The 15075-nt window shown below is 45.6% G+C and overlaps 1 protein-coding gene across 1 annotated transcript; it reads left to right on the forward strand.

Moving 5' to 3' along the window:
* The first annotated feature begins 10212 nt into the window (after positions 1 to 10212).
* LOC148142792 (uncharacterized) lies at positions 10213 to 11264 on the forward strand. Its single transcript, XM_087975749.1, has 2 exons — positions 10213 to 10556; positions 10724 to 11264. Exons 1-2 carry the CDS (start codon positions 10213 to 10215, stop codon positions 11262 to 11264), a joined length of 885 nt encoding a protein of 294 aa, XP_087831875.1.
* Positions 11265 to 15075: the final 3811 nt, after the last annotated feature.

Raw genomic sequence — 15075 nt, forward strand, 5'->3', positions numbered from 1 at the left:
AGAATCTAATGGTGAAACCATTTTCAGGGGGAAAACATCCTCATCTAATTCACTCATGATTTTTTTAGGGAAGGAAACTGCTGTTGTGGGAAAGGATTCACTCAGTCGTCCCAGATGCATCCTTTACCCGGTCTGGCCTACACATGACTCCAGACTCTCAGCAATATGGTCGACTTTAAGCCCCTGTCCCCACCCCTGCCCCCGGAAAATGAGTGGGGAGAAACTTACTTGGATACAGTATATGGGCTGAAATTGCTGAGAGAGGCATTACTTCCTCCGGGTTAAGACTGTATCAAGGATTCAGTTACAAAGGGACACCTCAGTGCTTACCAATAATAAAGCAACTGGGGTAGCAGGGGAGGTCAGGGGTGTGTGTGCGTGCTTTGAGCTTCAGCTGTTGAAGAAAAGGAAAGCTACTTTTTGTAATTTCTTTGCTGGGGAGATCATGAAGCTGTAACAAAGTTGGGTCGCAATAAAGGTTACCTAAATTCAGACTCAGACATTGAAAGATTTAAAATCCAACAAGTTTCTGTTTTAAAGCTGCTCACTCAGCTTCCAGCACTATGTTACCAAAGTCGTGTATCAGAAGAAGCAGTGAATCAGTAGCAAGTATCCTTAGAAACTGTTAAGATTTTCATCTCTGCAGGTACTGCATCGTTTCATCAGCATTGTAATGTTTCCTGGCAGCAGCAGGAAGTGTTGTGGCTGTGTTCATGAGAAACAACGTTAAAAATCACATAACACCAGGATATAGTCCAACAGCTTTATTTGGGATCACTAGCTTTCGGCGCGCTGCTCCTTCATCAGGTAGCTGTGGAGCAGGATCATAAGACACAGAATTTATAGCAAAAGATCAGTGTCATGCAACTGAAATGATATATTGAACAAACCAAGATTGCTGTTAAGTCTTTCATCTTTTAGAATGGGTTGCAGGTTTCAGTTCATTAATATGCAAATCCTAGAACTTCTTTTAAGTCATATGCTCGAGATAACTTAAGGTAGATAGGATAGTGAAGAAGGCATTTGGTATGCTTTCCTTTATTGGTCAGAGCATTGAGTACAGGAATTGGGAGATCATGCTGCAGCTGTTCAAAACATTGGTTAGGCCACTGTTGGAATATTGCATGCAATTGTGGTCTCCTTCCTATCGGAAAGATTACAGATTATATTACAGTGTGGAAACAGGCCCTTCGGCCCAACAAATCCACACCGACCCGCTGAAGCACAACCCACCCATAACCCTTCATTTACCCCTTACCTAACACTAGGGGCAATTTAGCATGACCAATTCACCTGACCTGCACATCTTTATGACTGTGGGAGGAAACCGGAGCACCCGGAGGAAACCCACGCAGACACGGGGGAGAATGTGCAAACTCCACACAGTCAGTCGCCGGAGGCAGGAATTGAACCCAGGTCTCTGGCGCTGTGAGGCAGCAGTGCTAACCACTGCGCCACCCATAAGATGTTGCGAAACTTGAAAGGGTTCAGAAAAGATTTACAAGGATGTTGCCAGGGCTGGAGGATTTGAGTTATAGGGAGAGGCTGAACAGGCTGGGGCTGTTTTCCCTGGAGCGTCGGAGGCTGAGGGATGACCTTATAGAGGTTTACAAAATTATGAGGGGCATGGATACGATAAATAGACAAAGTATTTTCCCTGGGATCGGGGAGTCTAGAACTAGACGGCATTCCTTTTGGTGAGAGGGGAAAGATATAAAAGAGACCTAAGGGGCAAGTTTTTCACGCAGAGGGTGGTACGTGTATGGAATGAGCTGCCAGAGGATGTCATGGAGGCTGGTACAATTGTAATATTTAAGAGGCATTTGGATGGGTATATGAATAGGAAGGGTTTGGAGGGATATGGGCTGGGTGCTGGCAGGTGGGATTAGATTGGGTTGGGATGTCTGGTCGGTGTAGACGGATTGGACCGAAGGGTCTGTTTCCATGCTGTACATCTCTTTGACTCTATGACTCTATTTTATAAAAAGAAGTGACAGCTCAGACAATGCATGGAAGGTGTGAGGTTCAAGTCTGTCAGTATCCCAATCTTGAGTCAGACTGGTTCTATTTCCAAAGTAGGAATTTATAAAATTATTACATGCATTGACTGCCTGCAGATTGTGAACGTTTTGAGCAAAATACAATGTATTTGGAAATATAATTCCGCAAATTCACCCTATTGACTTACATGCATGTGTGTGTGTATGAGAGTGTGTGTGTCTGTGTATGTGTGAGAGAGAGAGAGACTGTATAGTGTAGTGGAGTCACATGTAGTGTGACATCAACCCAAGGTCCATTTGAAGCCATCCTCATGGCTATTGATACCCAAGTTTGGAATCCAAGTTGAACTTAGCCTCTGCTCGGCCACCAGAAATGATTAAGCAGTTGCACAACACACATTGGAGAGTGTAGGGTGGGACTTGTCTTCTGATTTGCAGAAGGTGGGAGGCTCTGGATGCTGTGATCCAGGGCAAACACATGCTGGTGGACATTCAGCTCAGAGAGATGGAGCTGAAAGCCAGGCTGCAGACCTTTGATGTAAAAGATAACCAGACATTTTATTCCAGGAGTTAGTCATTCCTCTCCGGACAGACCCTTCTGATTGAGTCAGTGGACAGGGTCAGGAGGTGTGAGCGTGGATCAGGCAGGTAAAGGGAATCTGAGAGAGGGCTGCAAGGGAGTGGAGGAGCGAACTGGCTGGGTGCTGGGAATACGAACAACATTGGGGAGGTGGTGGTAAGAGACAGAATAGTGACGGATTGTCTCCGGTCTCCTCAATTGTAAGCAGGAGGCGAGATGACATCGGTGTCTATCTGGTGCCAGGATTCGGGAACCATTGTGCTCAGGGCTGAAGATGTGGGAAAGGGAGGTTACAGCAGGTGTGGTCCACAAATGTCAGGAGAGAGCCTCTGCTGAGGGTACGTGAAAAGTTAGAAGCTAACTCTGGACGGCACAGTGGCTCAGTGGTTTGTACCACAGCCTCACAGTGCCAGGGGTCCATGTTTGATTCCATCCTTGGGCAACTGTCTGTGTGGACCTTGGCACGTCCTCCTCCTTCTGTCTGTGTAGGTTACCTGCGAGTGCTCTGGTTTTCTCCCACAGTCCAAAGATCTGCAGTTTAAGGTGGATTGGCCATGCTGAAGCGTGCAGATTAGAGTGGGTTAGCCATGAGGAACTGCAGGGCTGTAGGGTCAGCAGATGGGTCTGGATGGGGTGCTATTTGGAATGTCAGTGTGAATTCGATGGGCCGAATGGCCTGTCAGAATTATGATTCTACTGCTTTTGCCACGTATATATTAAGAAATGATTGACACAAGTCTGCTGTGGGAGGAGTGGGTTCCAGTTCGTGAGATATCAACACCAGTCCTGGGGAAGGTGGGATTTGGGCAGTCTCTCACCCCCACCCTCTGCCCCCCTGTCCAATCTCTCCCCACCCACTGTCCCCGTCCATTCTCTCTCAACCCCCACCCTCTGCCCTGCATTCTCTTCCTCCCCACTTCTGCCCACCAGTCTTTCTCTTTCCCTAACCATCGGTACCCACAATCTTCTCCATTCCCATCACCCTCTGTTCCCCCAATGTTCTCATCCTCCCACCCTCTGTCCCCCTGTCAATTATCTCTCTCACCCCCTGACACTCTGCCCATCCGTCCATTCTCTCTCCTTCTCTTCCACCCACTCCATCTCCTTGCAGATGCCTCAAACCCTCTTCAATCGCTGTATCAAACCCTTCTAGGAAGAGAGAAAGAGAATGGATGTTGATGACTCTACCTGGTAGACACGGCTTCACGAGAAATGACTGATCTTTAAAATTGAGAATAGCTAAAATGATATATTCAGAAATATCATGAAAGCATGTTCAACTTTATAGAAAAGCTGCAGACATCTTTCTGAAACTTGCATTCAAATATGTCCAGTTAGTCCACAGTTGAGGACAGGGTGTAATTTGTGGATGGCCCATTCCTAGTCTTGTGAAATTGATTCTGACTATGCAGAAATAGAACCATAGAGTTGTACAAACCCGTCGGTCCATGCTGACCAGGTATCCTAAATTAATCTTGGCCCTTATACCCATCCAAATGTCTTTTAAATTTTGTAATTGTACCAGCCTCCACCACTTCTTCTGGCAGCTAATTCAATACATGCACCGCCCTTTGCGTGAAAAATTTGCCCCTCAGGTCCTTTTTATATCTTTCCCCTCTCACCCAAAATGAATGCCCTCTAGTTCTGGACTCTCCCACCCCAGCGAAAAGATCTTGTTTATTTAACCTATCAATGCCCCTCATGATTTTATAAATCTCTATAAGGTTTTATAAACCCTCAGCATCCAACGCTGTATGAAAATCAGCCCCAGTCTATTCAGCCTCTCCCTGCAACTGAACCTCTCCAACCTTTGCAACATATTTGTAAATCGTTTTTGAACCCTTCTAAGTTTCACAACATCATTGCTACTCATGATTAATAGGCTGTGAACAATCTATCTTGTTCAGGGCATAAGACGGGGCATTTGTTGAGGGGAATTAACTTTCAAACTGTTTTTTTCTGACCCTGAGGTCCCTTTAAATCTTTTCCCTCTCAATCCTCAGGGAAGGGGAGTCCCTCTAGTTTGGGACTCCCCTACCCTGAGGAAAAGACATTCAAAAGTTGAGGAGTCACACAAAATGCAAACGCAATAAAATGTCGAGCTACAGATTTAAAAAAAATGTGGCTTCAGCTTTTTTTTAAACTCCTGTTGACATTTGACATTTGGGTACAAAATCTTGTCAGCAACACCAGCATCGCCACAGACCACACTGCGCATACTCCTCGGTGTCAGTAAGTACTGCGCATGTTCAGCGGCGTTAACAAGAACTGCGCATGCCCCACGCTGTCCGCAATTACGGACGCGACTTTCTTTGATGGACCAATGGGGAGCTCGGGATGACCGGAAGGAGCCTGGTTCCTTTGTCAATCAGAGCCTTGTTTTTGTCTGAATACGGAAGTTTGACCATGAGCTTCTGAAGCTGCTATTGCTGTTGTTCCTCTCTGAATGAAGATTGAGCTTCACCCCAGACTGCAACTTCCTTCCTCTGTCCAACATCTGTGAGTACGGCACTTTCTTTTCTCACCCCCTTTTCCATTTGTTTTCATTCTGGGGTTCAATTTTTGTTTTGCAGCAATTGAAAGGAAAAGGAGTGAATCCCGGCGAGGGGAGAGAGTCTGGAAAAGTTGGTCCAAGATTGTGTCTTAGTTAGCAAACATACGGCAAATGTAGTAGCACAATGTGAAGTTATCGCATTTGCTGTTTTAAAAAAAAGCAGAAAGGAGACGCATTCCTTAAATAGTGATATATTGGGATGTGAAGAAAGTGAGGACTGCATATGCTGGAGATCAGAGTCGAAAAGTGTAGGGCTGGTAAAGCATAGCAGGTTCAGGCAGCATCTGAGAAGCAGGAGATTCGACATTTCAGGCACGAGCCCTTCATCAGGAATGATGTGTTGATGTACAAACAGGCCTCAGCGTCCTTCTATATCAGCAAGCAATGAGCAAGGCAAATGGTACATTAGCAAGAGGAATTGAGTTCCTAGGTGGTGATGTCTTCCTGCAGTTGGGGGTGGGGTTCATTGAATATATTCAAGGCTGAGTTCATTTGAATGTTCGACAACAAGGAAGTGGATGGTTATGGGGGGAGGCAAGAAAATGGGTTTAAGACCAGTATAGAACAGTTAGACAGTCAGACAGTGCAGAAACAGACTGTTCTGTCCAACTAGTCCATGCTGACTATGTTCTCAAACTAAACTAGTTGCACCTACCAGTGTTTGGCCCATATCCCTCTGAACCATTCCTATTCATGTGCTGATCCAAATGCTTTTTAACCCTTTTAACTGGACTACATCCACCACTTGAACTGAATTGAATTTATTTATTGTCACATGTACTGAGGCACAGTGAAAAGCGTTGTCTTGCGATCACATAGTTAAGTCGCATAGTAAATAATAGGTAAACTGGTATTGGAAGGATAGAAAGAGGGGCAGGAGAGGAGGGAGAGTGGCTTTTTTGATAAGGGATATATTACTATGCTTAGGGAGGATATTCCTGGGAATACATGCAGGAAGCTTATTTGGGTGGAACAAAGAAATAAGAAAATGGATGATCACCTTATTGGGATTTTATTACAGACTCCCTAATAGTCAGAGGGAAATTGAGAAAAAAATTATAAGGAGATTTCAGTTATCTTTAATAATAATAGGGTGGTTATAGTCAGGGATTTTAACTTTCCAAACATAGACTGGGACTGCCATAGTGTTTAAAGGCAGTACAAAGGCAGTTGGAGTATACTTAAGAGTAAACTCAGGAGGGCAAAAAGGGAACATGAGATAGCTTCGACAAGTAGAGTTAAGGAGAATCCAAATGATTTTTATAAATATATTAAGGAGAAAAGGGTAACTAGGGAGAGAACAGGGCCCCTCAAAGATCAGCAAGACGGCCTATGTGTGGAGCTGCAGGAGTTGGGGGAGATAATAAGCAAGTATTTTGCATCAGTGTTTACTGTAGGGAAGGACATGGAAGAAATAGAATGTGTGGAAACAGATGATGATATCTTGAAAAATGTAAAAATGTCCATACTACAAAGGAGGTGGTGCTGGATGTCTTGAAATGCATGCAAGTGGATAAATCCCCAGAACCTGAACAGTTGTACCCTAGAACTCTGTGGGAAGCTAGAGAAGTGATTGCTGGGTCCCTTGCTGAGGTATTTATACCATCGATAGTCACAAGTGAGGTGATGAAAGACTGGAGATTGTCAAACGTGGTACCAATATTTAAGAAAGATTGCAAGGAAAAGCCAGGGAACTATCAACCAGTGAGCCTGACATTGCCGGAGGGCAAGTGGTTGGAGGTAATCCTGAGGGACAGGATTTACATGTCTTTGGAAAGGCAAGGATTGATTAGGGATAGTCAGCATGGCTTTGTGCGTGAGAAATCATGCCTTACGAATTTGATTGAATTTTTTGAAGAAGCAACAAGGGATTGACGAGGGCAGAGCAGTCGACATGATCTCCATGGACTTCAGAAAGGCATTCAACAAGGTTCCTCATGAGAGACTGGTTAGCAAGGTTAGACCTCGAGAAATACAGGGAGAACTAGCCATTTGGATACAGATCTGGCTTGAAGGTAGTAGACAGAGAGTGGTGGTGAAGGGTTGATTTTCAGCCTGGAGGCCTGTGACCAGTGTTGTGCCACATGGATTGGTGCTGGTCCCACTACTTTTCATCATTCATATGAATGATTTGGATGTGAGCATAAGAGGTATAGTTAGTAAGTTTGCAGATGACACCAAAATTGGAGATGTAGTGGACAGCAAACAAGGTTACCTCAGATGACAATGGGATCTTGATCCGATGGGCCAATGGGCTAAGGAATGGCAGATGGAGTTTAATTTAGATAAATGTGAGGTACTACATTTGGAAAAGCAAATCAGGAAAGGTCCGAGGGAGTGTTGCTGATCAAAGAAACCTTGGAGTGCAGATTCATAGCTTCTTGACAGTAGAGTCGCAGGTAGATAGAACAGTGAGGAAGGCATTTGGTATGCCTTCCTTTATCGGTCAGAACATTGGGTAGGAAAGTTGAGAGGTCACGTTGCAGCTGTATAGGACACTAGTTAGGCCTTTTCGGAATATTGTGTGCAATTCTGGTCTCCTTCCTAACAGGAGGATGCTGTGAAAGTTGAAAGGGTTCAGAAAAGATTTACAAGAATGTTGCCAGGTTTGGAGGATTTTAGCTATCTGGAGAGGCAGAATAGACTCTGGCTGTTTTCCTGGAGCGTCAGAAACTTTTGTGGGGGAGGGTGGGGGTGACCTTCGACACGTTTATTCTATCCATAATCCTCATGATTTTATCAACAGACAAGGTCTTTTCCCTGGGTTGTGGAGTCCAGAACTAGAGGGCATAGGTTTAGAGTGAGAGGGGAAAGATTTTAAAAGGGACCTCAGGGACAAGTGTTTCATGCAGAGGGTGGTGCATGTATAGAATGAATGTTAGAGTAAGTGATGGAGGATGGTACAATTACGGCATTTAAAAGGCATCTGGATGGGGATATGAATAGGAAGGGTTTAGAGCGATAGTGGCCAAGTCCTGGCAAATGGGACGAGATTAGGTTGGGATAACTGGTCGGCATGGATGAGTTGGACTAAAAGGTCTGTTTCTGTGCTGTACACCTCTACGACTTTAATTCAGGACTCTGAAATTGTTCATGGAAAACCACTTCAGTAATCTGCCCAGTTTTAAGACTACAATATACAGGAGCAGAATGAGGCCATTTGGCCCATTGAGTCTGCTCCACCAGTCGATCATGGCCGATATGTTTCTCAACCCCATTCTGTTGCCTTCTCCTCGTAACCCTTGATCCCCTTACTTATCAAAGACCTATATATCCCTGTCTTAAATGCCCTCAATGACTTGGCCTCCACAGTGCTCTGCAGCAATGAGATCCACAGATTCACCATCCTCTGGCTGCAGAATTTCCTCCTCATCTCAGTTCTGAAGGCATTCCTTCACCCTGAGCCTGTATCCTCTGGTCCTCGTTTCTCCTACTGGTGGAAACATCTTCCCCACATCCACTGTATCCAGTCAGAGTCACGCAGCACGGAAACAGATCCTTCGGTCCAACCAGTCCATGTTGACTATAATCCCAAACTAAACTAGTCCCACCTACATGTGCTTGGCCCAATATCCCTCTGAAGATTTCTTATTCATGTACTTATCCAAATGTCATTTAAATGTTGTGACTGTAAGCGCATCCATCACTTTCTCTGGAAATTCATTCCACACGTGAAGCACTCTGTGTAAAAATGTTGCCCCTTATTTTGTGTTTATATCTTTCTGTTCTCACCTTAAAAATATGTCCGCTCGTCTTGAAATCCCTCATTCCAGGGAAATGACTCCTGGCATTCATCTTCTCTGTATCCAGCAAGATTTTATAAATCTCAAAGAAGACCTGAAATGTTAGCTTGCTCTCTATGTGGACACTGTCTGACCAGCTGTGATCTACAGCATTTGTTGTTTTCAGGACGGATTCCAGCATCTGTCGCAATGCTCTCCTAAATGTTAGCTACCTCTTTCCAGATCCTTCGAGACTCAACCTTACTCAACAATCCACTGTGCGGTACAGTCAATAAAGTTCCACATTGCATCTCTTTCAGCATGTGGCTCAGTGGTTACACTGCTGCCTCACAGCACCAGGGACAAGGATTTGACCTCATTCCGCATGGGATTCGATGTGGCAACCCCCCAGCTGTTTGCATTTCCTGTAGGGGAAGTGGGGACGGGCCGAAAGTTCAGTGTGTGTGAAGTGAAAATTAAACTTAGTGCTTTGCTTGAGCTCAAGCTGAGTGACTTGGTGGCAGGACTGGAAAAGGAAGGTACAGTGTCTGTGGTTAGTGATGCTGTCTCGCGGCACCAGAGAGCCAGATACAATTCCAGCCTCGGGGCCGTTGTCTGTGTGGATATTGCACATTCTCCGTCTGGTGTTTGCTGTGGATTTCTTCCAGTGCACCTGTTTCTTCCCACTATCCAAAGATGTGCAGGTTTGGGTGAATTAGCCATGTTAAATTGTCCATAATGTCCAGGATGTGTAGGTTAGATGCATTAATCAGGTGTAAATGTAGAGCAATCAAAGTAGGGTTATGGTGCTTTCAATTTCATGGAATTACAAAAGAAAAGAATGTTCCGCATAAAGGAGAATTGCTTGTTCTGAATTTCTACCCTGACTGACAGTGATAACTTTCATAATCTGTTTTTTCCAGTGCATTTGAAGATTTGAAGACTGAAGTTTCAAATTCAGTAGTTGAAGGGCTTATGCCCGAAACAGCAACTCTCCTGCTCCCTGGATGCTGCCTGACCTACTGTGTATTTCCAGCACCACACATTTTGACTGACTCTCCAGCGTCTGCAGTCGTCATTTTCATGTCAATGACAGACAGTCGATCAATCCATTGGGACTGTAACGATTTTTGACTATGATTCTGCGAGAAGGAGCAAAGTTCTTTGGTTTCTGTTTCAGTACGCTTTCAGCATCAGTGGAGCTGGATGAGAGACACTACTGTGGCAGCGCATTGAATGTGCAGCCTGTCACAATTATACAGCCTGGAAAGAGGAATTCACGGCAGGGAGGGTTTGTACATGCTTTTGTGTGCAGCTGAAGCTTTGGCCATGGAGAAACCAGAGGAATCTCGCCCCATGGAGAAACCGTGGAAGTGTAGTGACTGCGGGAAAGGCTTCAGTGTCCCATCTGCCCTGGAAATTCATCAGCGCAGTCACACCAGGGAGAGGCCGTTCTCCTGCCCAGAGTGTCGGAAGGGATTTATCCGCTCTTGCCACCTGCTGGACCACTGCCGAGTCCACACTGGGGAGAGACCATTCACCTGCCCCGAGTGCGGGAACAGCTTCACCCACTCCTCCCACTTGCTGGCGCACCAGCTTGTCCACACCGGGGAGAGGCCCTTCCCCTGCTCTGATTGTGGGAAGGCCTTCAGCAAATCCTCTGACCTGCTGAAGCACCAGCGGGTCCACACGGGGGAGAGGCCATTCAGTTGCCCCGATGCGGGAAGGCCTTTAGCGATTCCTCTGCCCTGCTGAGGCACCAGTGGGTCCACACAGGCAAGAAGCCGTTCCCCTGCCCTGAATGTGGGAAGGGCTTCAGCAGTTCCTCCTCCCTGCTGACACACCAGCGGGTCCACACTGGGGAGAGGCCATTTGACTGCCCTGACTGTGGCAAGAATTTTCCCCAGCCCTCCCAACTGCTGACCCACCGGCGGGTCCATACCGGGGAGAAGCCATTCTCCTGCTCAGTGTGCGGGAAGGGCTTTGCGGTCTCCTCCAACTTCGTGGCCCACCAGCAGTTCCACACGGGGGAAAGGCCCTTCAGCTGTCGCGAGTGCGGGAAGGCTTTCAGCAATTCCTCCCACCTGCTGAGGCATCAGCGGGTCCACACAGGGGAGAAGCCGTTCTCCTGCCCAGAGTGCGAGAAACGCTTTAACCACTCCTCCCACCTTCTGACCCACCAGCGGGTCCACATGGGAGAGTGGCCGTTCTACTGTCCTGAGTGCAGGAAGGGCTTCAGCAATTCTTCTGCTCTGCTGACCCACCAGCGGGTCCATAGAGGAGAGAGGCCATTCAGCTGCCCTGAGTGTGGCAAGAGGTTCACATTTTCCAGGAACTTTCGAAGACACCAGCGGGGGCACCAGTACTCCCAACAATCGGATACTGCAAGTGACGCCACTGTGGATTAAACCTTGTGCCCCACTCTGTCAATGGGTGCAGTGGGAAAGTTGGTGGGCTTTTAAAAAAATGTCTGGACTGCACACTGCCTCACACCCCCAAGTGCAACTCTAAAGTGGCTCGGGGCGACATGGTGGCTCAGTGGTTAGCACAGCTGCCTCATAGAGCCATGGATTCGGGTTTGAATCTACTGTTTGATTCTCCCGTGTCTGCATGGGTTTCCTCCGGATGTTCCGCTTTTGCTCCCACAATACAATGATGTACAAGTTAGGGTGAGTTAGCCTAGCTAAATTGTCCATAGTGTTCAGGGATGTGTAAGTGTGGTGCAGTAGTCAGGCGTAAATGTAGACTGGTCAAAAGTGTGGTGCTGGAAAAGCATAGCCTGTCAGACAGCATCTGAGGCGCAGGAGGATCGACGTTTTGGGCATAAGTCCTTCATCAGGATTCTCCTGGTCTTCGGATGCTGCCTGATCTGTTGTGCTTTTCCAGCACCACATTCTTGACTCTGATCTCCAGCATCTGCAGTCCTCACTTTCTCCAAGTAAATGTAAAGTAACAGGGTTAAGAGAATAGGTCTGGGTGGGTAACTGTACGGAGGGTTGGTGTTGCCTTTTTGGTCCCAAAGGTCTGTTTACATTCTGTAGGGATTCTGTGATTCCATAAACTTTGCTTCCAGTGGGCGACATTACTCGGAGTCTGGGACTGCATGTTGCTAAGAATCCGCAGAAACCTTAGACCACAAGAGCACTGGAGCAGACATGAGGCCATTCAGCCCATTGAGTCTGCTCCACCATTTGTTAGAAACAAAAAATAATTGCGGTTGCTGGAATCCAAAGTTGGCAAGCAGGAGGCTGGGAGAACGCAGCAAGCCAGGTAGCATTAGGAGGTGAAGTTAGCATTTCGGGTATTAACCCTCCTTCAGGACTGAAGAAGGGTTCTTCCGAAAACATTGACTTCTGTATCAGAAACAATTTACCAGGATGTTGCCGGGAGTTGGAGGGTTTGAGCTGCAGGGAGAGGCTATTTGGCTGGGTGAGAGATTTAAAAGGGACGTAAGGGGCAATGTTTTCACACAGAGGGTAGTGCATGTATGGAATGAGTTTCCAGAGAAAGTGGAGGCTGGTACAATTATACCACTGAGAGGGCATCTGGTTTCGGACATGAACAGGAAGGGTTCAGAAAGATAATGGGCCAAATACTGACAAATGGAATCAAATTAATTTAGGATGTCTTGTCAGCGTTGATGAGTTGGACTGAAGGGTCTGTTTTCGTGCTGTACATCTATGTCTACCGGTCCTGATGTAAGTTTTAAAATTGAGTCCAAGTAACTTTGAATAGTTCAGTCTTGTTGAACTCACCTCTTGAAAGGTTTCAAGTGAATCCCTCCAAGTGATACTGTTTAAAAATGCCGAGTTGGACAAAATATCCCATTAAGTTCGACACAAACCCACAGCTGAAGATATCAGAAATCACACAACACCAGCTTAGAGACCAACAGGTTTATTTGAAATTACAAGCTTTAGGAGCATTGCTCCTTCTTCAATGCTGCTGCTTCATCACTTCACCGACAAAGGAGCAGTGCTCTGAAATCTCGTGAGTTCAAATAAACCTGTTGGACTCTAACCTGGTGCCATTTGACGTCTGACCTTGTCCAGCCCAATCCAACACCAGCACTTCCACATCAGAGTTGACTCGTGAGATCGGATTTTATTCAGTGTGATTAAGTGAGATGCTCATTTGAAAACTCAAAACTGTTGGAGAGACAAAGAGACACGAGTCAGTGCTACAGCACGGAGACAGGCCCATCGGCCCAAACTGGTCCATGCCGACCAAAATGTCCATCAACAGTAACCCCATTTCCCTGCACTTGGCCACTATCCTTCTCAGCCTTTCCTCTCCATGTGTTTGACCAAATGTCTTTTAAATGTTGTTAATGTACCTACCTCAACCACTTCCACTGGCAGCTCATTCCATACACAAGCCACACTCTAAAATTTTTGCCCCACATATTTTTTCAATCACTCCCCTCTGACCAGGTTTGTATTATCTGTTTGGAGATGTAGGAGTAAAACTTCACAATAAAAGATTAATACAGCCTTTATTCATGACTCATGATTAAACACACTTTCTCCATTTACAGCTGTAATTGAGAGGCTTCTCTGAATTAGTTGACATGTTTGTAACAAGTTGTGAAACATGAAAGGGTTCTGAAAAGATTTACAAAGATACTGCCAGGGTTGGAGGGTTTGAGCTGTTGCAAGAGGCTGAAATAGACGGGGGCTATTTTCCCTGGAGGGTCAGAGGCTGGGGGGTGACCTTACAGACTGTTTCGCTGTAGAAGTGTTTCAGAAAAAAAAATCTCAAACCTTTTTCCGATTGTTGCCTTTGCCAACATCTGGCCATGAGTGAAGTCCCTTAGCCCAGTCGAATCGGACCCTCTGCCTTTTACAACCCCTCTTGGGAAAAAAAATCAAGATGACATCTTCTTAAAGGAGTAACATCATCACAACAGAGAGCACACAAACAGAAACATTTCTATCACAAGGTTGTACAGTTAACAGGCCAAGATAATGACTTTTCAATTTAGCCAATCAATTTAAATCCGGTCCTTTGGCTACCAATATCTATTAAATTTAAATGTGATGGTTTTGACAACAGAGGACCGATCCTATTGTAAAAACTCAATATGGCATCAAGGGTATAAAAGAAGGGGACAGTTGGACAGAACCCCAGAGCTAACTCCCCATTGCTAGAGCTAAGAGTCCTCAGCACTAGAGAGAGACATCAGCTCTGACAGTCAGCTGTGAATGAGACAGCATCATTTACAATAAACCAGAAGAGCAGGAATTGCAGGAGGCATTCCTGACAAAAGATTCAATAGAAGGATGCTTAGAATATTCTGGAAGATGTAATCTGAGAGACTAAATTCTATTTCTTGTTGTTTTAGTGGGTCTTGTATTTATTGGAACAGCATATTACAAAAATCCTGTTTCATGCCAGAATCGTCAGTAGTTCGAAGGGATTTATTAGGTTTGTTAATAGTTTAGTTCAGTTGTTCACCATTCAAGTTGGATATGTAAATTGCTTTTTGTTGATTTTTAAAGTGTCAGGGATTTATTTTTGTTTAAGACAAGAGCAGATGACACTACTTTTCACACTAATTTTCCGATTATAGGGCAATGCACTCCTCTTTTGGTGTTTCGGTTTGAGATCTCAGAGAGGGGAGGGGAGGGGATTCAGCATTCGCTTTAAAACAGTATTGATGTGCCGTCCTGCTGAATGCAAAGGAGTCATTATTAATCCTAGCCTCTCACTCTGATTGTGGGTGAATCGCTTTAATTTGAATACTGACTCAGAAACTGCACAGACAACCAACTGTTGAATCATAATTTACACTTTATTGTAGGTAGGAACCAAAATATAAAACCCCTCAAGTAAGCAAGTTCACCCTCACCCCCCAAATCTTGGCTATCACCCAAATGATGGCGGAATTTAACATTGTTTCTACCAACCGTGCCCATCTCTGGAAGTTTACAGGGGTCTGATGCAGGGTTGTTCTTCCAAGCACTGCAGCTGAAACGTTCTGGAGTTGAATTCTGGTGGAGTTCCGTCACTTTCAGATTTGTGGTGTAACGTTTCTTTAGATTCTAACACCATCTCCGCACACTTCTGGAGACCTCAGGTCTGTAAGCTTACCTTCTTATCCTTGAGGGTTTTCCACCTGTTTGAAACAGCCTGTCCTGCAATTAACCCCTTTACGCCAAGGTAAAAACAATGACTGCAGATGCTGGAAACCAGAGTCGAGATTAGAGTGGTGCTGGT

This window comes from Chiloscyllium plagiosum, unplaced genomic scaffold, assembly GCF_037043375.1.
Source record: "Chiloscyllium plagiosum isolate Xiang-an unplaced genomic scaffold, Cpla_swu_hap1 HiC_scaffold_27, whole genome shotgun sequence".
Taxonomy (NCBI): Eukaryota; Metazoa; Chordata; class Chondrichthyes; order Orectolobiformes; family Hemiscylliidae; genus Chiloscyllium; species Chiloscyllium plagiosum.

What these genes read in the sequence shown, in the direction of transcription:
- LOC148142792 (XM_087975749.1), top strand. Translation starts at nt 10,213, where the DNA reads ATGGAGAAACCGTGGAAGTGTAGTGACTGCGGGAAAGGCTTCAGTGTC. An exon ending in CGGGTCCACACGGGGGAGAG is followed by an intron (nt 10,557 to 10,723) that starts GCCATTCAGTTG and finishes CACTGGGGAGAG; the next exon opens with GCCATTTGACTGCCCTGACT.